General features: G+C 37.8%; 1 protein-coding gene across 1 annotated transcript in view; it reads right to left on the bottom strand.

The window, feature by feature from the left end:
- Positions 1-912: 912 nt before the first annotated feature.
- The window catches only part of LOC126188637 (2-amino-3-ketobutyrate coenzyme A ligase, mitochondrial-like), a 173693-nt gene continuing 146800 nt past the window's right edge, over positions 913-27805 (bottom strand). The window contains exons 8-9 of the mRNA XM_049930238.1: positions 15310-15487; positions 913-1070 (exon numbers count right to left, since the gene is read on the bottom strand). Coding sequence (XP_049786195.1) covers positions 913-1070; positions 15310-15487 — 336 coding nt within the window. The remainder of the gene's footprint in view (positions 1071-15309; positions 15488-27805) is intronic.

The raw sequence follows: 27805 nt of genomic DNA, 5'->3' as shown, positions 1-27805 counted from the left end.
AATAAAATAGTGCTTATTACATGTGGTATAGTGTACATCACTGGATCCGGCAATCCTACAACACTAAACCCATAAGCCAATATTAGAGAGCAAAATTTCCTTACTGCCAGTAAAAACTTTAAAGATAAAAATTAGTTTATTTCTCTACTGTACTAGAATTTCATTTCCTGATGTTAATATTGGCCAGCAATTCTGTCTCTTTGGAACTTTTCAATGCCATCATTTAAGAGACAACAGAAAAAAATTCCTTATTGATAAGTAATTCAATCAGTGTCATGAGATCATAAACCTACATATCTAACAAACTCATCATCTGGTAGGGATGATATTGTACATGTAACATCTGTAATATAGCGACCTTAAATTCATTTTATGTTCTCCTGTAGCCATATTATCAACAAATTTTTATACTTAATTGTAAAATGTAGTTTACTTGCAGTGAAATAGTAGGTTATGACTGAAAATATTAGAATCCTAAAACATACCTGTTGTGTGTATCTATCTAGTTTCTTTCATCTCAGAAATTTAATTTCATAATAAATTTGACAGACTAGTTGTTCTGCCTGTTCATTTGCTGGGAGAATCAACAATACTTAAATTTTTAAAAAATCTGTTGTAGTTTTAACTGTCAGTTTAGAGAACTTACCAAATATTTGTACTTCCTATGAAGGGATGTTCCTTCACAAAGCTTAATAATCAACATAAGAAATATTCTGTTTTAAACACTCCAATTGTAGTCAATAAATATGGCTATTTTTAAGAACTTGGAATAACATAATAACTATATCTTTCATTTCAAATTTCACACCACTATTTACTGCACATTTTCACAGCTGACAGAGACATTAATAAAAGGTTGAAACTTTTCTAATGATGACCTAAATTAAATTTTATCCATTTACTTCAAACTAATTACTTTATTACATTCAAACTCTTGCCAACTTCAGTAAATGCACACACAGCTTTGTCAATGTCTTCATCGCAGTGTTCTGCACTTATCTGCACACGAATTCTTGGCTTATCTTTTGGTACTAAAGGATGGGTAAATGCTGGCACCAAAATTCCTTTACCTATGAAAAAAGTATCTAATTAGTGATTGTGAGTTATTTTTGGTTGCATGCAATATGGTGACACAAACAGGAAAAGCAAGTGAAATGTAATTTTTAATTTTAACCACAGTGGCTATTGTTCTAGCTGTGGCTTATTTACATTTGTAAAATATAAAGAAAAGAAGGGCATCTTTCAGTCACAAATGTAGCTTTTACTTAATGCATAAAATTTTGGACACAACAACAAATCTGCAAACATGATGCTCCAAGCAGATCTATTCTCAACTCCAAGAAAACAACAGCTTACAAAATTTCAGAACTCCTGAATGGTTCTCAAAACCTTTAACCCATTTGAAGCCACAAATTCAGTTAAAAAATACAAATGAGCTATCAACAGGATGTAAAAATCCCAAAATGTGCTAGGTTTGCCTAAGATGATGATGTTAATTTATCAACAAATGTAGCTGTCAGTGAGACAATAGAAATTGTCACACATAACCCAATTAAAAGCAAAACCTGGTCCTTCTTGTAATTTCAGAGTTGATAGGGATACTGGAACTGGTACTTTCTCATAATTATTTCTCATTTAGTGGCATAGTTCACCTGGAGTAAAAGGTCTAGCCATGGACAACAGCATGTCAGGCTTCCTGGCTGAGAGTTTCATTAACACTGAAAATATTTTTTTCACTAAAAGAAGTAAAAATAAAAATAGGAAGAAATAATTTATAATAAGATATATGTTTACTACTTTTATTTAAAGGCACCAAAAAGGAACTTGATGATCTTCTACCAGTATTTAATCCATTTCACAAAAGTATAAAATTCTGTACAGAACATAAAAATAATCATTTCATACATTTCCTAGACCTAATAGTTGTAAATGAACAGCAGCAACACAGTTTTTACATTTACAGGAAACCAACCTACATTGATGTAACAATACAAAATAACAATACATAAATCAACATTGTCAAACACACACAAATAATTCTGCATTAAGGTTCATGTTGTATAGGGCACACACTCTACCTTTAAAACAGAAGATACACATGCAAAAAAGTAAATATTATAAAAACAACTGCAATGAAAAATGGGGACTTAACAAAAACAATGGTTAGGTAGTCCAACAGAACATGCCCTAATATTTGTGACAATAACAGCCCAGTATTTACATCAGAAGGAGAACAGATATACACATGCATAACATACCTAGATATACAGATAAGAGAGAAAGCATACCTTTACAATCAAATAATGACACCTGACCATATGTCATGTGGTGTAACACAGGATTATAAATACAAAATCAAATAAGGGTAATGCAGGAGTAGGTTTAATAATGAATAAAAAAATGGGAGCATGGATAAGCTACTATGAACAGCATAGTGAACACATTACTGTAGCCAAGATGGACACGACGCCCATGCTTACCACAGTAGTACAAGTTTATATGCCAACAAGCTCTGCAGATGATGAAGAGATTGAGGAAATGTATGATGCAATAAAAGAAATTATTCAGATAGTTAAGGGAGATGAAAATTTAATAGTCATGGGGGACTGGAATTCAGTAGTAGGAAAAGGAAGAGAAGGAAAAGTAGTAGGTGAATATGGACTGGGGATATGGAATGAAAGAGGAAACCACCTGGTAGAATTCTGCACAGAGCATAACTTAATCATAGCTAACACTTGGTTTAAGACTCATGAAAGAAGGTTGTGTATGTGGAAGAGACCTGGAGACACTGGACGGTTTCAGATAGATTATATAATGGTAAGACAGAGATTTAGGAACCAGGTTTTAAACTTTAAGACATTTCCAGGGGCAGATGTGGACCCTGATCACAATTTATTGGTTATGAACTGTAGGTTGAAACTGAAGAAACTGCAAAAAGGTGGGAATTTAAGGAGATGGGACCTGGATAAACTGACAGAACCAGATGTTGTAGAGAGTTTCAGGGAGAGCATTATGGAACGATTGACAAGAACAGGAGAAATTTAACTGATGAAAGGAGAAAATATAAAAAGTGAAGTAAATGAAGCAGGCAAAAAGGAACACAAATGTCTCAAAAATGACATTCACAGGAAGTATAAAATGGCTAAGCAGGGATGGCTAGAGAACAAATGTGAGGCTGTAGATGCACATATTACTAAAGGTAAGATAGATACTGCCTACAGGAAAATTAAAGAGAACTTTGGAGAAAATAGAACCACCTGTATGAATATCAAGCAAAGAACAAGAAGCAGAAATGTGGAAGGAGTATATAGTGGGTCTATTCAAGGGTGATGCCTTAGAAGTAAATATTATCTGAACAGAAGAGGACATAGATGAAGATGAAATTGGAGATATGATACTTCATGAAGAATTTGACAGAGCACTAAAAGACCTAAGTCAAAACAAGGCCCCAAGAGTAGACAACATTTCCATGAGAACTACTTATACCCTTGAGAGAGCCAGCCATGACAAAACTACCATCTGGCATGTATGAGACAGGCAAAATACAGTCAGATTTCAAGAAGAATATAGTGATTCCAATCCCAAAGAAAGCAGGTGTTGTCAGTTGTGAAAATCACCAAACTATCAGTTTAATAAGTCACAGCTGCAAGATACTATCACAAATTCTTTACAGATGAATGGAAAAACTGGTAGAAGCTGATAAAAACTGGTAGAAGCTGACCTTGGGGAAGATCAGCCTGGTTTCTGTAGAAATATTGGAACACACAAAGCAATACTGATCCTACAATTTATTTTAGAAGATAGATTAAGGAAATGTAAACCTGTGTTTCTAGCATTTGCAGACTTAGAGAAAGCTTTTGACAATGTTGACTGGAATACTCTCTTTCAAATTCTAAAGGTGGCAGGGGTAAAATACAGCAAGCGAAAGGCTATTCACAATTTGTACAGAAACCAGATGGCAGTTAAGAGTTGAGGGGCATGAAAGGGAACCAGTGATTGATAAGGGAGTGAGACAAGGTTGTAGCCTATCCCTGATGTTATTCAATCTGTATATTGAGCAAACAGTAAAGGAAACAAAAGAAAAATTTGGAGTAGGTATTAAAATCCATGGAGAAGAAATAAAAACTTTGAGGTTTGCCGATGACATTGTAATTCTGTCTGAGACAGCAAAGGACTTAGAAGAGCAGCTGAATGGAATGGACAGTGTCTTGAAAGGAGGATATAAGATGAACATCAACAAAAGCAAAACAAGTATAATGGAGTGTAGTCAAATCAGGTGAAGCTGAGGGAATTAGATTAGGAAATGAGACACATAAAGTAGTAGATGAGTTTTGCTATTTGGGGAGCAAAATAACTGATGATGGTCAAAGTAGAGAGAATATAAAATGTAGACTGGCAATGGCAATTAAAGCATTTCTGAAGAAGAGAAATTTGTTAACATCGAGTAGAGATTTAAGTGTCAGGAAGTCTTTTCTGAGAGTATTTGTATGGAGTGTAGCAATGTATGGAAGTGAAACATGGATGACAAATAGTTTAAACAAGAAGAGAATAGAAGCTTTTGATATGTGGTGCTACAGGAGAACGCTGAAGATTAGGTGGGTAGATCACATGACTAATGAGGAGGTACTGAATACAACTGGAGAGAGAGGAATTTGTGCACAACTTGACTAGAAGAAATGATTGGTTGGTAGGACAAATTCTGAGGCATCAAGGGATCACCAGTTTAGTTCTGGAGGGAAGTGTGGAAGGTAAAAATCATAGAGGGAGACCAAGAGATGAATACACTAAGCAGATTCAGAAGGATGTAGGTTGCAGTAGTTACTCAGAGATGAAGACACTTGCATAGGATAGAGCAGCTCGGAGAGCTGCATCAAACCAGTCTCTGGATTGAAGACCATGACAACAACAACAACAAACACAAGTGATGAGTAACCCTATGAATAACTAGTCAAAATGAATGGTCATTGCAATAGTGAAACCATTTATTAGTTAAATAGTTGACAATGGAAAACTGTGAGGAGACTGAAATGTCCTGCAGATGAAAACTGCGTCCCAGACTGAAACTCGAACTTGGGACCTTTGCCTTTCAAGGGCAAGTGCTCTATCGACTGAGCTACCCAAGCATGAAACATGACCCATCCTCACAGCTTCAATTCTGCCAGTACCTCATCTCCTATCTCTGCAGAAGAGCTTCTGTGAAGTTTGGATGGTAGGAGACAAGGTAATGTCAGAACAGAAGCTGTGAGGACAGGTTGTGAGTCATGCTTGGGTAACTCAGTCAGTAGAGCACTTGCTTGTGATACGCAAAGGTGTTGAGTTTGAGTTTTAGTCTGGCATACAGTTTTAATATCCCAGGAAGTTTCATATCAGTGCACACACTGCTGCAGAGTGAAAATCTCATTCTGTGAGGAGATTAATTTTCAGATATCATACAATTTTTAAAAACTGTAATAGGTGAGAAATATGTCTTATATGAGCAATTGTATGAGTAAACTGGATTAATGTTTGAAATATGTTGCAATGAAAGTGACTAAAATAGTAAAAATTATTTGATAAATTTATAACACAGTCTCTGACTTCAACCAGATCCATACAGCATGGATAAATGTAAGAATATGCATGTATTTTAAGTATGGTTTTGGTGTGAAAATAATGTCTAATAGGGTATGTATTCAGCAGGGAAATTTTCTGTCATAATACAGCTGGTATATCTGCCTTGGATGACCTTGTTGGAATAATCAGTTCAAAGAAATGTAGGGTGTGTGTGTGTGTGTGTGTGTGTGTGTGTGTGTGTGTGTGTGCACGTGTGTGTTACCTTTGAGACACTGGCCAGACAGACTTGGGTGCAACAGCAATGGGATGGACCAACAGCTACAAACCATGTACCTACAACCTGAAGGCAACTTAATTAATGTTTGCTTCTATCACATTCATTTTAGTCAACATACATTGAAAAGTACAATACCAGCAGGTGCCTATGCAAAGAACAATCATGATCTGGATTAGGTGTGACACATCACAAGTTAAACAAAAAGCTGCAGATGCAAGATAATCTCCAGACAGAACACTGTCACACACCAATAATAAAACTGCACTCAGCGGCCACCACCTATGATCACAAAGGTCTGACTACTGATGTCGGCCTTGCCACCACCTTGACATGGGCATTTCACAGCAAGGTACAGAGAACAGACAATAAAAACACCTACAACAACCCAAAGCTGACATTAGTTATGAGCAAGAGCAAAGAAACTATTGTCACCTCATCCAAAATGTTACAGAAAAATACAGAGAAGCTACTCGTGCTCGTGAAGCTGAACCTCCAGAATGTGATCTAGAAGACCTTTTACAGGTAAGTAATAACTGCTGCACTTTGCAATCTATTCTAAATGATGTAAAAAGAAGTATGAAAATGGCAAAACAGGAAAACAGGAACTGTATGATGCAAACCCAGATTTAAAATTCAGATTGTTTTCCAGGAGGAAGTACTTGAAGGCATCTAAGATGGAAATAGAAAAGCTGTTAAAAGAAAGTGCTCATCCCCACAAGTCATTTTAGGATATTAGAGAAGTTTATGACAAATTCACAGATGTCAGCACAGAATAGCACAGCAAGCACAATGATGTAGATCTTGTTTGTATCACACCTGGCCAGCCTCTTTGCAGTATGTTTATAGAATTGCCCCAGTGTCCTAATAGAAAAAGACCATAACTGGATAAATGTTCCAAGCTGGGATAATCTGTCATTCTGAAAGTCCATGGTCTTCACCTTTGAACTTGTACCCAATGACGATGACTCATGGCCAAGCAATGATTACCGTGCTTCAGATGCCATGACAGTCCCAACAGGTAACCTATATTGAACATTCAACATTTTTTCCTGCACATTAACCACTTGAAAAGTTTCCAGCATCATAGATCACCACAAGATGAACAATCAAACAGCTGTGGCACCATGAGATGTCCTTAAGACAATGGTATCATGCCCTTCAGCCCGTTTGAATTTTTGTTTATACCATTTGGTCTCAAAAATGCTGCACAACATGGCAGCATTTTGTGGATATAGTGCTGAAGGGACTTCCATTTGCTTTGTATAACTCAATGACATTCTAGTGCTCTCACCAAACACCTGATTATGGGAACAATATGTGCGAGAAGTGTGTGAGCAACTGTATAACTACAGCACATTACTGAAAGATGAAAGTGAATCATCAGCAAAGCAGAATTGACCTTCCTAGGGAATACAAGTAGCATTTGTACATTATTGGAGAAGATGGCAGCTCCACAAGCCCTTCCAAAGCTGATAGAATACCAACAGTTATGACGTTCCCTGGGAATGGTTAATATTTATTGCCACCACTTCCTGGCAACAGCATGAATACAAATGTTGCTACCAGGACAACTCACAGTATGTGACAGTATGGACCAGTGATATCTAAAGTGGATCCCAGAAATCAAAAAGGCTTTACACAATATTCAGTTTAACCTTAATAGTAGTAAAGTATTTATCACTCATCCATTGCCATCTGCACCCCTGGCAATAGTTGACACTAGCCACACAGTAATGTGTGCAGCCCTAAACCAACAGACTAACGAACAATGGCAACTACTAACTTTTTTCCAAAATGTTGCAACCAGTGCAGCAGCAGTGTGTATGAGAGAGAACTGCCTGCAATTTACAAAGCTGTTAAGACATTTTTGACCACAAATTGCAGCTTGCCCTTTGATAATTTAAACTGATCACAAACTGACAGTTCCTGTTTTCTAGAGCACTAGTGACAAGCATTCCCTCCAGCAGTTCAGACATGCAGATTGTCAGCCTGTTTATGATATATGGGCACCTCATGAAAGAAGCCAAAAATATCATTGCTGATAATTTTTTGTGCATCTATGGTTTGGCAAATACCATGGATTACAAAGAACATTCAAATTCCATATCCACAACTACAATGATTATGAGACAACCCTTACATAGAACTGTGACTCACCCAAACCCTGGTGCCAAGCACCAGGTTGACACCATGGCATGTCTTGTGCCTGGCAGAAGCCAAGGACCTACATTTCACCAAGACCCTACAAAGCTGCTTTCAACACAGTTAACAGTCTGTCACATCCAAAAACAAATGCAACCATCAAGTTAGTGACTGACCATTTTGTGTTGCCATTGATTAAAAAAGATGCTTGTTCATGGGCTTGTGTGAGTATTCAGTGTGAGCAATGTTAAGTGGACTGACACATACATGTTGACATTTGGCACTTTGGAGGTTCTTCAGCTCTTCATTAACATTAATCCTTGTCAACATAAATCTCGTAGGCCTCTTTCCATCTTCAGATGGCTGTGGGTACCTTTTCATAGCAGAGTTCCACATGTACTCAGTGATCAGAACTTACATCCACCATGGACATGTCTGCTGGGACAACAGCAAAAACCTTCATCATCACATGGATAACATGATTTGGTTGTACCCTCCATGTTGCTACAGATAAGGGCCAGCAATTTGAATCTATTTCCTTTCAATACTCATCCAAGTTGTGCATCTTCCAGCATCATCATATGACAGGCTATTATCCTGCCAGCGATGTGATAGTAGAAAGGTGGCACCATATCCTAAAGATGGATCTCATGTACCACTACAATAAATGGATGGAGGCCCTTCCCTTTGTCTTTCTAGGGCTTTGCATCATGTACAAGTTGGACATCAGAGCACTGTTAACAGAAATGGTGTATGGGGACCTGTTGTGGATTTCAGCAAACTATATCACTTCTGAACCACTGTCATCCCCAGTGGAACTTCCACAATTGATTCAACAGCTCTGAGACCATGTAGTCAAGATACAATGGCTGCCTTCTTAGCACCACAATAAACATGAAACTGTCAACGACAGCACTCGCATCATACTCAGCACAGATCTCATCAGATCAACATTCCAATCACTGTACACTGGCCCCTTTCTAGAGTTATGATGAGGAAACCACACCACAGAGATACTGCAAGATGGGAAACCCACAAAGGCCTCATGACAAGCAAGTCAACTCAGCATAGGTCCTACTTTCAAATTTACCAGGCACCATTATGATGCTGCAAGCCTTATCGCACCAAGAAGCACTGATGCAGACCTTACCCAAAGTTATCACCCCTCTCCACTGGCCAGCAGCCACATCATCACTGCAGCCATTAGCTGCATCAGCATTACAGCCAGCAATCTGCACAAGAGTCAGTCAGCAAAAAAGGTTTCAATTTCCTTATAGTCTTGGTGCTGCACACTGAGGGGAAGGGTGGTGGGGGACTGCTGAAATAACTGATCCAACAATCAACAGTAGTGTATGTTATCTTTGGTATGAACTTTTATCTCTTTCTCCATTTGAGTCCAGTTTGCTGTTAAAATGTGTATTTTGTACAGTAAGTAATAACAAGTAATTCCATACACTTAAATGTTGTGTACATAATTTTATGTGGTTTACAAGTCTTACTCAAAATCTCTTTTGAATGAACACCATGTTTACACATCACACTGGTGTTATTATAATGCTAACATATAACTGATAAACATGGAATGCACCATTGTTTATAAACACTACTTCACAACTGCTGGTGGACATACAAGCCGCTTATGCTCCACACCTCATTATACCATTTACTGAGTCCACTGGCATCCAGATGTATTACACCATCCAAACTGCTGTTGATGCAAGAAGATGGCTCGCCATTGGCATTGGTAGGACAATAACAAAATATACTATTCTGTGAATTAAACATCAAAAGTTGCAAGTTATTTATACCATATACTTACAGCCTTCACTTCGCTGAAATAATCATGCTTCTGTTGTCAGATGTAAAACCAGATTCAGTTTTAGTGATCACTGAATTCTATTTATCCAAAACAATGTGCTGCATTGTCACTCTCAACAAATACTCAGTCTAGTCACAAATTTCGTTGGACAGAATTAACTTTGGTAGGTCCTAATTTGGTGTTGAATTTCTATTTTCAAACAACTGACACAGTACCACCAAGTTACCTGAATCGGATCAGGGCACTTTTTGTGAGGAGTTCTGTTTTATGTCACCTTTATTTACATAATAAAATCTCACTCATGTGGTGCACTTATGCTCAATGTAGGTTATTACAACTGAAAGCAAAGGTTTTCTAGGATTCTGAGTCATACCAGTATTGTAAATGTAGATGAGACATTATTGTAGGTTAGTTCAGCTGTTTACCTAACAGACACATGCAAGTAGTGCACTCTTTTAGAGTAACAAACATTTATTTGTGTAAGAGAGATAACAAAAGACACTGTAGAACTAATTTTTAATGAGTTGCTCTGTATTTCAGTGTATGTATTAGTTTCTTGAATGAGTTCTGCAGCTGCTAATAACGATAATAAAAAAATTCCAGATTTTACTTATAATCAAATAGGGAGTCTGTTAGGCCGGAAAAGCATTGCTGATCTTAAGCTGTTACTGACATGAACTTCATTTAGAAATACCATGTTTGTGGGGGGAATGCATTTGGATACCCCTAATGGTCAAGTGTGAAACTATATAGTTACAATGGAAAGAGTATATTAAGATTGAAAGCTAGTATACAAAACAATGTGTTTTGCTGTTATACATTTCTATACTCAGTATCCCAATCAGTTGGAGGTGAGTGGTAATTTTCCTCAGTTTTGTTTATTATTCATCCTTGAATTGGTATTAGAATTAAATAACAGTTACAGGCTTGTGGTTAGGGTTTTGAAAATGAAACTTTGGAAACAAGTGTTTGATATTTCTGAACTTGTTGTGGTAATACCAGTTTCATTTCCTTAACATCAAGTGCTTGTCACTCATCTTTTCCTTTTTCTGCACACAATCAAAATTTTATATAATTTTGTGAGAGATTTTTGACAGAACACCACTAGTTACCCTAAGGTCATTAAAGGTAAACACATTTTGTATCATATATCTTTGCTTTTCTATTCCTTGTCATTGAAAAACTTTAAATAACACAGTCTGTTTCATTAGAAATTTCTAATTATTCACATATATGTGAGGTGAATTGTATTCAGCAAAACAGATACAGCTTGAATCAAACTTGCAAATCAACATAAAAATTTGTAGTACATCTTCCGCAATCTGCTGACAAATTTTCTGATATAATGCCAGTTATTCAATAACAATCAGTCCCCAACAGTTTGATTTTGTCATCAGAAGGTATTGTAAATAAAGTATTAACTTGAAGAAAAAATGCTCACTACAAATACATGACAGTCATAATAACAGAGTGGAGTAGTTGACACACTCTTATGGTCAGCGTTGTATGACTGCCTGAGGGGGTTGATTGCCACCAGTGACTGTGAAGTTGTATGAAACATAGTTGCTAGGATAGAGATACAACATTCTCAGATCATGCTAAATGCTTAAACAAAAAGATTTGAAATGGCTGTTGATGAGATTTTGTCTGTGGTCCTGTGTTCATGTGTTTGATATTGGACATATACCTAGGAAAGATGCAATACAACAAAGCAGCCATAGATCTGGTAACATACACTGATTATTTCATCATTCTCATAAAGGTAAATGACATAACATATACAGAAGCAGGAGTTCTTAAAGAATTGTACAAGTGGTGCCAAAGAGTATAGTTATCAGCAGAACCCTGAAAAACTACATACACAAATAAAAACTATATCCAAATGTTTAGACACCTTTTGGAAAATGTAGCATTATTTCCATGTTTATATACAAAAAATGAAAACAGATGTAGAAAAGCAACGAACGACATAATATGCTGACTCATTGTGGAATGTCATATGGCTCAATAAAGAAGATCATGAGCAATATTGCTAAAATAATATCGCAAAAGCTTGGGAGCACCACACAAATATTTATTGTTGAACAGTAACACCAATAACCTACATACCATAGGATTTTGAAAAGAGGGAGTTGCGGTAAGGGAGGGGGGGTGGTACTGTTGATCATACACTTATTGTCCACACCAGATAGGGCAAAAAGTCAGCAGCAGAAGGGCATTTCTCCTGCAAAGACCCAAAAAAGAAGCAAAATGAATGATACCTATGCAAAAATGAATGTCAGAAGTAGATTTTATAACATGTCCTGCATAGCACACATTCACCCTGCAATCAGCGATTGGTATGAATATCTTACACTAAAATTAATGATATGAATATAATAGAGGGAAACATTCCACGTGGGAAAAATATATCTAAAAACAAAGATGATGAGACTTACCAAACAAAAGTGCTGGCAGGTCGATAGACACACAAACAAACACAAACATACACACAAAATTCGAGCTTTCGCAACCCCTGGTTGCTTCGTCAGGAAAGAGGGAAGGAGAGGGAAAGACGAAAGGATGTGGGTTTTAAGGGAGAGGGTAAGGAGTCATTCCAATCCCGGGAGCGGAAAGACTTACCTTAGGAGGAAAAAAGGACAGGTCTACACTCGCACACACACACACATATCCATCCGCACATACACAGACACAAGCAGACATTGCTTGTGTCTGTGTATGTGCGGATGGATATGTGTGTGTGTGTGCAGACATTGCTTGTGTCTGTGCAAAGGCATTTTATTGGTAGGACACTTAGAAAATGTAACAGATCTGCTTGTGAATTCTCTCTTAGAATACTGCTGCATGGTGTGGGATCCTTAGAATCATGAGAATTTTTGCACTTCCTTCTTTCATCTATCAGTTAAAGTATTTCTTTTGTTACCTCAGGTTTCTTCATAATTACTGTCCTTTTACTTATATTTGTTAGTCCAATTCCTGAGCTTGCTCTTTTTACAGATGTTCATTCCTCTTCAACAGGACTCCGCAATGAGGTATTCATCATTGCATTATCTACAGCTCAGGAGAACGTCTAGCACACATCCTCATTCCCCAGAACATCTCCCCATGCTGATTTTTCCTTAAGCTTCTCTTAAGATTCAGACTTCTCTCCAACATTGCTAAATTGGGAATCTATCTACTCCAGGGAGCACTTTACAATCCAACATCTGATATTAGAATCTTTATATAGCCATGATGTAATCCAGATGGTATCTTCCTGTGTCTCCAATCCTTTTCCAAATATGCCTTCTGCTCTCGTGAGTTTTGAATGGCATATTCACTATTACAAAAAATAGTTCAAATGGTTCTGAGCACTATGGGACTTAACATCTGAGGTCATCAGTCCCCTAGAACTTAGAACTACTTAAACCTAACTAACCTACGGACATCACACACATCCATGCCCTAGGCAGGATTCGAACCTGCGACCGTAGCAGTCACGCAGTTTCAGACTGAAACATCTAGAACTGCTCGGCTACCCTGGCTGGCTTCACTAATACCAACTGAAGTTTACTGCCAACTTTTTTTAGTCTCTCTTCTCTCTCATTCTTACTACTGAGCCCATATTCACCCAATAACATCACCTGCTATCCTTTTCCTTGCAGCAGCATTCCAATCCTCCATGATCATTAGATCATCATCATTATCATGACACTTATCCATTCAATACTCTCATATTCTCTTTTTAGCTTTTCATCCTTTGCTTGTTGCATCAGCATGTCACATGCACTGTTGTTGTTGCTATTGTTTTGCTGCTAGTTCTGATGAAAATAATCCTATCATTCAGCTGTTCAAAGTAACTCACTCTCTGCCTTTCCTTCCTACTCTTAACTATATCTGTATTGAATCTTTGCATGTCCCTTTTCAAATTTTGTAGCTTCACTACCATATTCAACTTCTGACAGTCTACACACTGACTTACAGAATGTTAACATTTCATTAGTCATTTAATCTTTTTCTCATGTTCACCACTCAGTTGGAAGTCCACACATGGAGATCAGAATCTTCTGCTAATGGAGAGATCATCATGACTCTTCTTCCTTAAAGGCCATATGTCTTCTGGAGACACGTTCTTCCCTTAGAGGCCATATCTTCTGGATACACTTTAAGCCTCTTTAATGCAGTGGCTTCTGTTGTCCTCTGCATTGTCATTCCATTTATTATTGGTGATTTTTCTACTTTTTGTTGCAGTTTCTCAGACTAATGGCATGAGGATGACCTGAACCAGTATCCACAACTCTGTTATTAATTCAAAATTTAAGTTGTGGTTGGTATCAAACCTGTGACTCTGGGCACTTTGATTACTAATCAAAGGTGCTACCCCTTATCTTTACACAAAATTTACCCAGTTGACTGGAATATCAAATTTGCAAGCAGTGCTACTCCAAAAGAAATGTTTATACCTGCTTCAGGAACCATCAGAAGGATTCAACCTCTCAGTGACCTTCTCCTGTCATTCCAAACTCCACAAAGACTTACAGTAATGAAGTATGGATGTAGACTGTAGATGAGATTATGTGCTTTAGACTCTCTAACAGCAGGCTGTGGGTTCTTTCTACAGTAAGTCTCTCTTTCACAGAATATGCACTAAAATGAACATCCCTTATAGACTAAAATTAGGGAATGGAATGGGATCCAAAGCTGGAATTCAGGCTTTCACAGTTTCTGGGGCATATAAGCAGATAGAAGAGCACAAAGCACATTTAAATTCTGATGCAATATACAATTTTAATGTATTAAAAATAATTAATTCAGCACATAGTCCATGGCATTCTTTCTGCTACATTGGAACATCAATCAATTGAAAATGTGATCAGAAGAGTGTTTAAACAGTTTCAGATAAAATTCGAGAATATAAAAGAGATTGGTTCACATGTTGGGGGAGTACATTTCCTTCCCCTTTTCATGGTTAAGTATTTATAGTGCATTTTAGGAACTGAAATATGTAAAATCACTGGGTAAAGATACTTCATTGAGAGGAGTAATGCATAATAAAAAGGAATTTGCAGTGATTTTCAATTATTTCTGCCCAGCAAAACAAATTGAAATGAAAACTGCTTTGCGATGAATTCATCGCTGCTCTGATGTCAGATTTATAGGAGACATCTCTCGGGTACAATATGCCCACTTTTGTTTGTGTTGAACAGCTGCTATCAGTCCCAAAGTCAAAATCTCAATTTGTCTTTTCCACGTTGCCAACACCATTCATTGTCATTATTACCAAATGTGTTTAGATCTTGCCTTGTATGAACCATACTTAGTCAGTACCATCTCACAATATTGCATCCAACCAGCACATATACCTACTAACAGGTCCTATTCAATGGTATCACAATTAACTTATTGTTGTTGGTACCACTAACCCATTTTCTGAACCTATTCTGGCAGTCATTAGGTTTTAACATCCCAATTGACATTGAGGTCATTTGAGTCTATTAATTATGACTGAATGATTGTATTTTCACTAATAGATACATACACAGCAACTCTGAAGCCATTTTGTGTGCAACTTTTGCATCACATAACATTACTGGGCAGATGGGATGATTTTCTCCAGCAATCCTGAATCCCGCTTTAACCATAGCACATCGGAATCTTTCTGTGTTTTTGTGTACACGTGATATAAAACATCCATCGTTAATAACTAGATCAAGCGCCTGAAACAGAAAAAAAGAAAAGAATAAATCTGTTAGTATCCAGTATTCATGGAAATGCTGTAAACTCACATAAGTAAATGTTTTCCGAACAGCGGCTCAAAAGAAGAATGTCATTATTGCAGCAATATATAGACTTACTTTTATTTAATGGCACTAGCTTAGTGCCTGCTTCTTCTGTTATACAGACTATATGATCTGCACATATATATTTTTCTGTAAGCAAATTTTTATGTTCAGAATTTGCAATACCTTCTAAACTTTTCACACTTATTAAAGCCATCGAAGCATCGTCTTTTCCAAATGTACTTCTGACAAAAAAGTGATTATGGTAGCTTAAGTTCAAGGTTTTTGTTATTCATGCCTTTTGTGTTTCTGCTGTGATATTTCCATAGAAAGTTTCATCTGCTACTACATATTTCTTTATATCTAACTGAGAAGAGAAATACCAGTTTTCATGATTTAGCTTTAAAATTTTTCTAACATAACAAAATTTTTCTTAAAAATTTTGATGTCCTTCTTTCCCCCATTATGGGTTGAATTTCCAAAAACTGTGAAACACATATTGTTTTATTTCTGATAGAGAAACCAGATATAAATTTTCATAGATTAAACTTTGAAAATGCTTTCATGATAAAATAATTTCATAAAACTTTTCATCCCATACTTCAACCCTTTAGAGGACTGATTTTTCAAAAACACTGAAACCCATTTTTTTGTGTTTCTAACAAGAGAAGTCAAATACTAGTTTCCATATATATATATATATATATATATATATATATATATATATATATATATATATATATATATATATATATATATCAAATACCAACTTTTTTTAGTTCTAATTTAAAAATTTCTTAGTGATGTTATATTTTCAAAAAGCCTTTTATCCAATATTTCACCACTATAGGAGTGGAATTTTGAATGATCTCTTCTTAAATGATGCCTACAGTATAAGATCCACACACTCTCCATAGTTCGAGTTTCTATTCTCAGCAGTTTTCACTGGGCAATGATGAGCCAGTGAATCAGTCTGGCCCCATTTCACACCACTTGGGTATTGATTTCGCAAAAACAGTGGATCACATGTTTTTTTATTTGTAACTAAGAAGCCAATACCAATTTTTATGGATTTAGCTTTAAAAATGAAATATTTCCATAAAAAGTTTATCACCTGCTAGTAGGTGTTGAATTTCCGAAAAAGAATTAAATGTGTATTTTTTAATTTCTAACCAAGAACTCAAATACAAATTTTCTTTGATGTAGCTTTAAAATACTTAATTAGTTCTTTAAAAATGATTTATTTTTTAAAAAAAATTACCCATTATTTCACCTCCACAGGGGTGCAGCTGTTGTCCCATACCATATTGGAGGCATGAACTGCTGCTGCGAGTGGTCATTTTGAACAGAACCTGTGATGGTCAATTGTCTTGTTATTTGTCAGGATTGACATGACTAGTGTATGCACTTACATTGTTCTTTAGTGTGTGCTACCACAGGTATTGCACAAGTATCGATGTGGGAACTTTTCAGAATATGATATCTTATAAATAATTCGTGCTAGGATCCTGCAAGTAACACTACTGAGATTCTAATTTACCCCACTTTTACTTTGTAAATGGTATTGTCTCATTTAAAAAAACAATGTTTGCACAAAAAATATGCATTCAAGGTTTTATTACAATCTGTTGGTTGGCTTACAATATGAGCCCCTGACTACCAACCCATTCTATGAAAACTGGAGATCAATAACACTTTCTACTTCTGCAATATTTGTGATGCAGGTTTTAGGTGATTCACCTCATACATATAGACAAAGTTACAGAAAATGCAAACAATTTTTTTACTTAGCTTTTCTGAATTGTGTGGGCAGAAATGGCCCCTACAAAACATTTTCAGTCCTGCAATCCTGACCTTCGTCTTTGCTAGTGACTGTCCCATAACCACTTGTGCCCATTTCACCTCCCAATATGTACTATTAATATACTCTTACATTTTATTCTTCATGGTCTCTCTCTTTCTCAGTTACATCTCACCCTTCCAACCCCAACAGCAACATCATCTGCCCGCACCAAAATCCTACCACATTCCCTTGTAGCCTCTCCCTTCCAGGTATCACATTCCTCCTCCCCAACTCTTTCCTATCCCTCTTCCCTGCCCCTTTAACTCACTTCACCTCTCAACTCAGATGGGCTGCACCACTGGAACAATCCAGTGGGCTAAGACGAGGTTGAAGGGTGAGAGAATGTGACTGTTTGTGTGTGTGGGTTTCTTTGTTAGCTGAAGAAACTTTAGTACCTGAATCCTCAGCAATGTTTTCATATTGTTCATGTGCCTGTAGCTTGCTCAGTGACTCAAGTGTTTACTGTTACTCATTCCATTATTTGTATTCCACACAGGACTTTCTGGTATCTTATTAAGTATACAGTTTTTTTCTAATGTATCTCCTTTCTTGATTAGTAGAATAGTTACAACATTGTTTCCATTTTGAGGAATTATATTCCTGTATAAACATTTGGTAAGCAGTTTTAATATTTCTTTTCCTCTACATCTGACCATTTCCATTCAAACACTATCAACTCCTCGCATCTTCCTTTCGCTCATACCTTGAATGGTTTTATATAACTCTCCTGGCATCTCTTCCAGAATACCTTTATTTTCACTACCAGTATTTCTGTATCATCAAATGCTTCTAACATTTCCACTCTGTTGTTAGTTACTGTGCCACCTCCCACCTCAAGTGGTGGAATGTTACATGTGCCAAACATATGTTCCTCTTCTGATTTTCAGGTTATTATTTTTTCCAGTTGTTTCCCTTACTAAATTTTCAGTTTCTCTTGTCATATTCTCTTGAAGACAGTCCTGAGCAGTTTTATTTAGTTCTGAATATTCTATTACATTCTTATTATCAACTGTTTGAAATTTTCACCTTTTTCTTAGTAGCTGTCTTCTTCCAGTTTACATGTTCTTTACCTTTACTTCCATCATAGTTACATAATATTTTGATTTTTTTAATTAAGTACCTTTTTAAAGGATTGCCCTTATGTCTGTGCATGTAGGATCTTCATTTTTTGAGACAGTAAACTCAAGGCTTATTCAGCCTGGTTTAACTCATTGTTTTTAATATATTCTGAAAATCAAAATTTGATTACTTTCTCCCTCTCTATTTTGTATCTATTTTTTAGTTTTATTTATTTATTCAATTAATCACATATATAATTTTGAAACTTAGAATAGTTTTATTCCCATATAACACGTACCTTTACAGATACAAACTTGTATTGGCTGGGAGTGCATGCAGTTTACATTTAGTGTTGCAATTTTATGTCACAGAGTTTTGTAATATTTTTTTTTTTTTAATTGCACTGTCTGACAAAAATGTGGTGAACCCAGAGCACATGGTGAGATGTTAATGGAACTACATACATGTGCAAACAATTGGTCAGTATGCAAATGATTAGAGTTGCAGTTCTCTCTGACAGAACAACCACCATACTGGATTAGTGTTGTTTGTGTTTAATGTTGTTACCATGGCTGGTAAGGTGTATAAAGGGCACAAACAGTGTCAAATGTGGAGTGATCACTGTTAAGGACTTGGCGATGCCATTTACTTATGTGTGTGTGTGTCATTAGCACTGTACAAGTTTGAAAGTGGCTTCATCGTGGATCTCCATTTGGGTGGAGGTGAAATTGTGCAAAATCCAGATTTGTGGGGTATTTGGATATGTCAGTGGCCCAACATTGGACTGCAAGGGAACATGAGGACAGGTATAATTGTCATAAACGTTTGGGCTTACGACTTCGGACCACCATAAGGGAGGATCAATGTAATGTTTATTGTAACATCGGCCTTGGGCTGTTAGCTGCAATGTGGTGACATGGTGGTCAAAATAACATGTTTGCAGAAGGACTGCAAGATGGGCTAGTGAAACACCACACTATGCAGTGGTAATAGCTATAGTAAGTGGGTTGATGTCATCACACTACAGCAAGACTCTTGTTATGGGCTACATGAGAAGCTGCCAGGTTTTGGTGTAACAAGTGGGTGTCAGAGCTGAATAAATGGACAGTGGTAGTTCTTTGGACTCCAGCAGCAGCACCATGACACCAGGGGTATACTGGGTGATGAGATGACTGGGCATCAGCAGTAGCAGCCATGAGTTTGAATCCAGTTAGAGCCTGTCACTTCAAGCGCTGAATTACTTGTGGGTCTTGGTGCCACAGCACCACTGACCTCTCAGCTGCACTAGCTACTGCCACCAGTGAGATCCTTGTAAGACTTGATGCCTCAGCACCAGCTACCATCCAACTTCTGCCAAAAGGGCAGCAAGTTGCATTCCACAAGAATAAGCCATTTGTTGGTGGAACATCATTGCAGCACAACACACAGTGACACTGGTGCCATGGCTGTAAGCTACTGAGGCTGCCAGCAGCTACTGAGGCTGCCAGCAGCTACTGAGGCTGCCAGCTGCACTCCAAACTGTCGGCAGCATCATGTGCGAGCCTATGTGAGCATCTCCTCACTTAGATGGAAGCAGCCAGACATGAGCCAATGCCGGCTAGGGTCAACAGACTGAGGCCCACTGAGCTAATGATGCTGCGTGTAATTAAGGTTGAATAAATGCCTTTTTTTTTGGTCAGCATTCTTTCTCCTACCACATTGTCACCACCACTTATCTTAATAAGGGTCAACTGTACTCAAAAACAGAAATGGCTACGTTTGGAGTGGTGGCATGAATGGGAAGTATGGGCTGCTGGTGAATGACATTGCACTGTGTTCGACAATGAACTGTGGTCCTGCACTGTCCATGAAGACCATCATCAGCAAGTATGGTGGTGAAGTGGAGAAAGGTTGCATTCATCCAACATTTTGAAGAGACACAGTAGTGTTACTCCTGGCTTCATGGTGTGGGGACCAATTGGGTATGAGTTCAAGTCATAGCTCATGTTGATTGAGGGAACTCTGATGGCACAATGGCACATCATGGACATCCTGAATTCTCACATGTTATCTCTCATGTGAAAATATAGTGGTGCCAGGTTTCAACAGGACAATGCTCAATCACATACGGAATGTATGTCTATGAATTTCCTGCATTATGTTGAGGTGCAGCAACAGCTAACTAGATACCTAGTTCTACTCCTGATAGAATGTGTGATGGACTAGTTCAGATGTCAACTCTGTCCCAGTGTCAGTACTCTGGATATCAGGGACCAGTTACAACACTGTGGGCCAACTCACCTCAGGAGAGGATACAGCAGATTTATAACATCCACCCTAACTGAATCTGTGCATACATCCATGTCAGAGGGGTTGTAATGTCATAGTGATAAGTGGGCTTATACAGACAAGTTCTTTATAAATTTGACTGAATATTGTAATCACTAAAATAACATCTCATTTATTAAAAAACTAAAAACCCGCCTCGACTGCGAAAAAAGCACCTAGCGTTAAGTGTTAACCCAGGTTTCGGCATAGATAACTGCACCTTCTTCAGAACTACAATAAAACCCACAAGTTTTTTTTGTTGTTATAAAGAGGATGTAGTTATCTATGCCGAAACCTGGGTTAACACTTAACACTAGGTGCTTTTTTTGCAATCGAGGCAGGTTTTTAGTTTTTTAATATATTAACCAACGATTGCTGATGCACTGCGATGTTGAAGGTTCTTAACATCACATTCCTTGTCAACCCGTGAAATTTCATTTTGTTTCCTCTTTCCCTTGTGGGTGTTTCACATTCAGTCAGGCAGTGTACATTAGTGTGTCTAGACTAGACATGCATGTTAGTGGTAGAACTTGTAGTGTTTTAAACAGTGGATTACATGACTGTCTAGCTCTGCTCCATGTAATAATCCAAATGGTTTTAGTTTGGATTTTGAAGTTCACCAGAGCTGCTGGGGAGTTTTCCCAGAACATATTCCAAATGTGCAATAAAATATGCACACATTAGTGAGCCCTTACAAAGATAACAAACTGTACTAGCTTGGCATTAATGTTTTCAATTTTAGATTACTTTATATCCAAATGGCAAGAAATTTTGTTGCCTCTTCATTCAGAATGGAGTCTTGGTTAATTTTGGTCTCTGGATAATGCAAGACTTTGATTTGACAGTTACTGAAATTTAATGCAACTGTTTTCCTGTTGTTTAATATCAGCTGATTTATTGTTGACAATTTACTAAGTTATTTTTTTAACATGTCTGATATCTTCTTTTCTTGCCACCTTCAATAAAAATGTGTCATCAACAAACAGAATAATTAATATGTGTGAATCAGCATGCACATTCATATCACGGATATAAATCAAGAGAAGAGCACGTCCCATTACTGACCCCTGACTTACCTTATATGTGATGTACAGTTCTTCAGACAAATATTCAGTAACTGTTTATACTCATACTCCTACACGTGTGATACATTCTTTTTGCTTATGGTTACTAAGAAAAGAACAAATATATTCATTTGCCAGTCAATTATGTCACAGTAATCAAGCTCATTTAGAAGAGTTATAGGGTTTACCAAGACAAAAGCTTTGGTTGTATCTAAAAATGTATGTGCTGTTTGCTGTCTTCATCAATTGTTTTCAAAGCAAGGCTATGTGCTCACAGACAGCTGTCTCAGAAACCATGTTGAGAATTGACTAATACTCCATTTTTGTTGATAAACTTTATTAACTTGTTCAAGGCACAATTTTCACTCTAGCTTTCTGTAGGCAGAAAAAAATTATGAGCAGGTGTTAGTGGTGTTCAGTAGGGTCACGAGAGTAGATGAGTATATCATCCAGGAAGGCAAAAAATTTCTGCCTTGCTTGTGCAGCATTGCAGAGGCCGCATGTCATGAATGCATTCTAAAACAGGCCAGAAGGTGTGATTACAGCTGTTTTCTCAATGTCCTTTGGGGTAATTGGGATTTTTATTTAGGCTTTAGTGCAGTCTGTCTTACTGAAGATAGTAGCTCCCAAGATGGCGTCATTGTAGGTGTTGAGGAGTGCGGCATGATAGTGGTTAGGGATGATGTGGGCATTAAGGTCACGGTAATTGCTGTGAAGGTGCCAGGAACCATTCTTTTTTGAGGGAAGAACTGAAGTCCAGGGGCTTTCGGTAGAGCAAGGTATGGCAACCACAAGCAGCTCTCTGACTCCTTTTGTGTGATTTTGTGCTTGTGAGTGGGGAGGGGTCAGGCATGGCAGAAGACCAGGGGGCTGGGGTGGTGGCGATATAATGTCCAGTGTCACGCTGAACGTTATGGAGCACTAGGTGGCTGGATGATGAGGGGGATTTTCTGAGCATATGAGCATGAAATTGCCAGCTGTTTCATGGGAAAACAAGTGATGGAATGGGGATAAAAGCTGCAGTGGACAGACCTATTGGAGGTGTCTTCAACTAAACAATGCTTTGCTATGTCAGTCAGTAGACTGCAATGGCACAAGAAGCTGGCACCCAGGATATGGTCAGTAATATCCATGATTGTGGAGGTCCATGGGAGTTCATGCTGAAGGCATAAATTGACTGAGTGGTTATGCACCCCATAAGCAGGGATGGCTGAGTTGCTGGCAGCAGTGATGAGGAGGCGAGAGGGGGGGGGGGGGCAGGGTTTAGGAGTAGTCTGTAGAAAAATGTGGATAAATCAAAGCCAGTGTCCATGAGATGGCAGACAGGGGAACCAGCATCATTCAGATCCCGTATGAAGAGGCATTCTGAAGTGGTACAGCAACAAGGCCCACCTACTTCTGGTGGTTCCAGGGGTCTGGGGTCCAGGAACTCAGAGATCTGCCGTTAGTGGCATGTTCACCAAACCTCTGCTGGTAACAGCAAGTTGTACCTAATATGCAGTGGTCATCGGGGGTGGCAGGGACAGCTGTTTTTGCCTGGGCTGTAAAAAAACTAATTATTAAATTCATTTCTGGATTAATTTATGAAATAATGATATATTTTAATGATGATTCATCTTTTGTTTTGTAAACTCTTTTGCTTTGTAAACTCTTTGGAATAATGTGAGTACCGCAGAATGTAGGTGGTGGTGGCCTGTGATGGAAACACACGTATTTTGCTTAACTTGTCAACAACAATGTAATTATTGGTTTTTTGAGCGTGGAAATTTTCAAGTCAGTGTGGTTTAGAAGAATGGGATAAAATAAAAAGATATTCATAGCAACAGGCAACTCTTAAACAGTTATTTTGTGATCATGAACCTAAGAAATCGAAATTTTCAGCTGCAAGATAGTACTGCTAGAGAAGACCTCGAGCAATCGATAACAATGAGATAATGAAGATAAGTAAAAACGTTCTTTTTTTATAATTGTACTTCTCTCGAAGTTTTCAAAATTTGTGCAGGGCATGTGAATTTAATAGTGATGTATAGGACGGTAATATTACAAGAGTCAGTTTGTGCTGGGCAAGCTGCTCCATTGGTCAGCTGAGTCAAGCAGCTCTGTAGTGCTGACAATTGTGTGGGAAGTTCCTACATGACCAAAATGCTCATAGGTGCAGGAGTGGGATGGGTAATGGGAGACTGCTGGCTACAGGGCCTATCAAGCGTGGTCACTGCAGGAATGGGAAAATGTGGCAGTGACATTGTGACTTGACAGTGCAGGCAATATGTCACGGTGTGTGGTGAGGTGCTGGTAAGCAATATTGTGGAGAAGAAGGCAAGTGATACACACACAATGTGGACCAAGCAATACAATTTCTGCTGTGCGTTGCTGCAGAAAGGATGGGTCAGTATGTTGCATGGTAAAAATGTGACTTCTCTGGGCATGCAGCTCTCAGTTGTGGATGGGGCACATGGGAGGGAGGGCATACATGGAGGATTGTGGGGTGGGCATGTGTGGAGGGGTGCAGGAGGGTAGCAGTGGTGTGTGCAGAGGGACGAGGTGTGGGAGGGGAGCATTGGTGTGCTTGGAAGGAGGGCATGCATGGAGGCATGCGGGAGGGAAATGGTGGTGTGTGCGGAGAGAGGGTGTGTGTCGAGGGGTGTGGGAGAGGAATAGAGAAGGAAAGGGGTGAGTGGGAGTGTGAGTGGGATGCATTCAGTCGATCGAATCAGAACTGATTTTGTGACCATGGAGGAGTGCTAATTTCAATAATAAAGAAGAAAAACCAGTGTTTTGCTGTAACGAGTCTTGGCACTTTGGTTTAAAGGGGGTCACCAGTGAATAAATGATGTAAAAGTTCCCTTCTATGCTCCTAAGGGGAATATATGTCTATAGAGCATGTTAATTAATAAAGACAACAATAAATAATGAGGCATGCTAGAAGTAGCATGTGTGCTGATTTCGAGATGTTATTTCTAAAAGCTAACAACTACATTAAAATTTAGCAGTTACTACTGCTTAATCAAGGGGAGTCCTCACACATGGTGGAGTCTTTCAACAGGGCAGACTATGAATAGCTTACAATACTTTGTTCCACATTGTCTGGCAACATGAGAAACTTGTTTCAGTGGCATGCTTGGCAATAATGGGTTGTCGAAACACCTGGAGATGGAATAGTAATAAACCCACCTAGTACTCCTGGCACACACTACACCTCACTGCACTAAGTATATTACATTGCACTCATTATTGCAGGTTCTGATATTGGGGTGACAAAGCACGTGTTTGGCATCAGGCTCTGTACAGCCTCAGAAAAGGGAAACTGCTTGAGAGAATGCGACTCGAGTAGGCAGTGTGGAAGACATGGTAGCAGTCCTCTCATTAATCGGACCATGAAAAAACACTGACATTGGATGCAGGTGCTGCCTGCACACACTCCAGCAAAAAGTGGCACATGATGACAACACGAGCCATGTGGCATAGCACGGGACAAGCTGCTGAGAACAGGACCAGGAGTTGTTGCCTCGTTGAAGCAGAAGATACTGCTTGAGTAATGGTTCAGCATACATGGCATCTGGAAAGCATAGCAGTCTAAGCTCTGTCTCTGGTGGAAGTGACGAGTGCTGGGGAGATGTGGTGGTACCTTGGCCGGCAGCTGCTTTGTGGATTGCTGCTTTTCGGTCAGTGCTGCCCATCACCTGCTGCTACAGCTGAAAGCAAATGGAAGGAGCAGCTACATTTGTTTTCCTATAATTTCGAAAAAATGGAAGGGAGTGATAGTTTATTACTAACTGTGCCATCACCATCGAATATAAGAATAACTTTTAATGTCTGTATCTGTTTATGAAATATAAGTCACTTTAATGAGTAGTTACATATGTGAGCAAGGAATAAGTTACACTTTGGAGGGAGAGCTGTAAAGTACTGTTGTGTACACCATCATCTCCTGCCACATATGTTGATTTTCATTCTTTAAGTGCCTTGAATGTTTCCTTTCTGGCAACATGATGAATAAACATTGATTATTTAGCTGTTGTTCTTGTCTTGCAATGGCTTCTGACTGCCATTAAAATTAGTTTTTATTAAATTTTCAGCTGTTCTGATTCCATAGCAGTTGAGTGTATACACTGTTTCACTTGGTTTTGCAATATTTTATTAGTGCATAACAAGGCAATATTCTCATTGGTTTTCTTATTTTTGCCCATTTACTTTTTATGATGTCCCACATAGCTTTTATTTTATTTGTAGAATTATAAAAAATGTGCATTCTTATTGTCTGTTTCATGACCTTTCATAAAATATTTGTTAATATTTTACAGTGAGCATCGATATGTGCTGTGACTATCTGTCCTTACAGATGGGTACAGTGCTCTCTTTCTCTGGCAAAGAGTCCTAATTCTAATTCCCTTAGTTACTCAGCCATTTCCTCTTGTATCATTTCTGATATTTGTTGTCTTTTAAGAGAAGGCTCATTGCACTTACAAGCTGTTTTTATAGAATAATGTTGAATTTTGTATGCAGATTTTCCATTTCATAGACAGTGCAGTACTAAATTAAAGTGGTTTATCCTGACTGAAGATCCTACATTTGACATTTAGTTTATTATTTTTTACTTGTCGTTGATTGGTGATCATAATTATTAAAGATTTATGGTCACTGAACCCTGTATTGTACACATTTATGGACCACTGAAACTTCTCTTTGTCAATTTGGATTTGATCCGAGACATCAATTTATATTTATTGAGAAAATCTATGTTAAAGTCACCACAAACTAAAACATAACATCTTGTTGCACTTGCTTTAGTTAGGAAACATTCCACTTTTGTGGAAATACCCCAAAATTTTCTAATGGACTGTGTCTCTTATCAAATTTAATTTCAGAATTTTAAATGCTGTCATCTCAAAGTATTTTTCACTAATTTGAAGGGTAATATTAGCTATTTAGTAAGTTCTATCTAATCCATAGTGAACATTAAGTCTACAATAATAGTCATGCAAAGAGCAATTTTAGAGGGAATGAGATTTCATTAAGGACTCATCAACACAGTGTTCAGAAAGACATATTATAGAAATAAATGTATGGATTGTCTGTTCAGTCTTACATTGTCTGACAATGACATATGAAGCCAAAACCCAGTTCACAATGAAATATAAAATAAATACTATTATGGAACATTAATATTGGGTATTCAATTTCTAATACGTCTACATTTCTCCAAGAACCAGACATCTATTACATAAATGTTGATAAAAGAGGAATTATCACATTCACAGAAAAAAGAATATTAATACAATAATATAAAAGTAAGGAAATTTTACATAGATCAGCACAGAAGTGTGTGCTTGTGGTTTAAAATCTGGAAACATAATACTTGTGATTGTTGCAGCATACAGTTCTCCACTGGCTAACTGACAAATTCTCATGGAACTTTTTGATGGTTTATTGTGTTGTCAATCAGGCAGAAATATGGGGTTATTAATTTATGATGATTTTAGTTAAAGGACTCTCACAGGAAAAATGATGTAGATGTGCTGTTAGCCACTTATACACTGATGAAAAAAGAAGAAAAGAAAAAAAAGAAAGAGAAAAAAAAATCACAGCACATAAATGAAAGTTGGTAAGTGTGTTTGTACATCTGAAAGGTGATGTCTTTTCAAATTACAGTGGCACAGAAACACCACAGTGAGGATTCAAATAAGTTTGCTTTAAATGCACACTGTAACAGTCATGAGCATTAGTTACCTCCAACATTGGACATGGTGAGTTGACGTTAGCCAAGACAAAGGTGACAAAGACGCTGTTATCAAAACCTCACTGAGATTGAACAAGATCGTGCAATAGGGCTATGAGTGGCTTGATGTTCCTCCTGTGATATGGCAGAAAGACTCAGGAGGAATGTAGCCACTGTACATGGTTGCTGGCAGCAGTAGTCATGAAAATGAATGGCCACAAAAATACTGGGCTCCAGACTGCCAAATGGCACTACTTGCAACAGCA

Source organism: Schistocerca cancellata, chromosome 5 (genome assembly GCF_023864275.1).
Source record: "Schistocerca cancellata isolate TAMUIC-IGC-003103 chromosome 5, iqSchCanc2.1, whole genome shotgun sequence".
In the NCBI taxonomy this organism is placed as follows: domain Eukaryota; kingdom Metazoa; phylum Arthropoda; class Insecta; order Orthoptera; family Acrididae; genus Schistocerca; species Schistocerca cancellata.
This window is presented reverse-complemented; position numbering and strand designations above follow the sequence as displayed.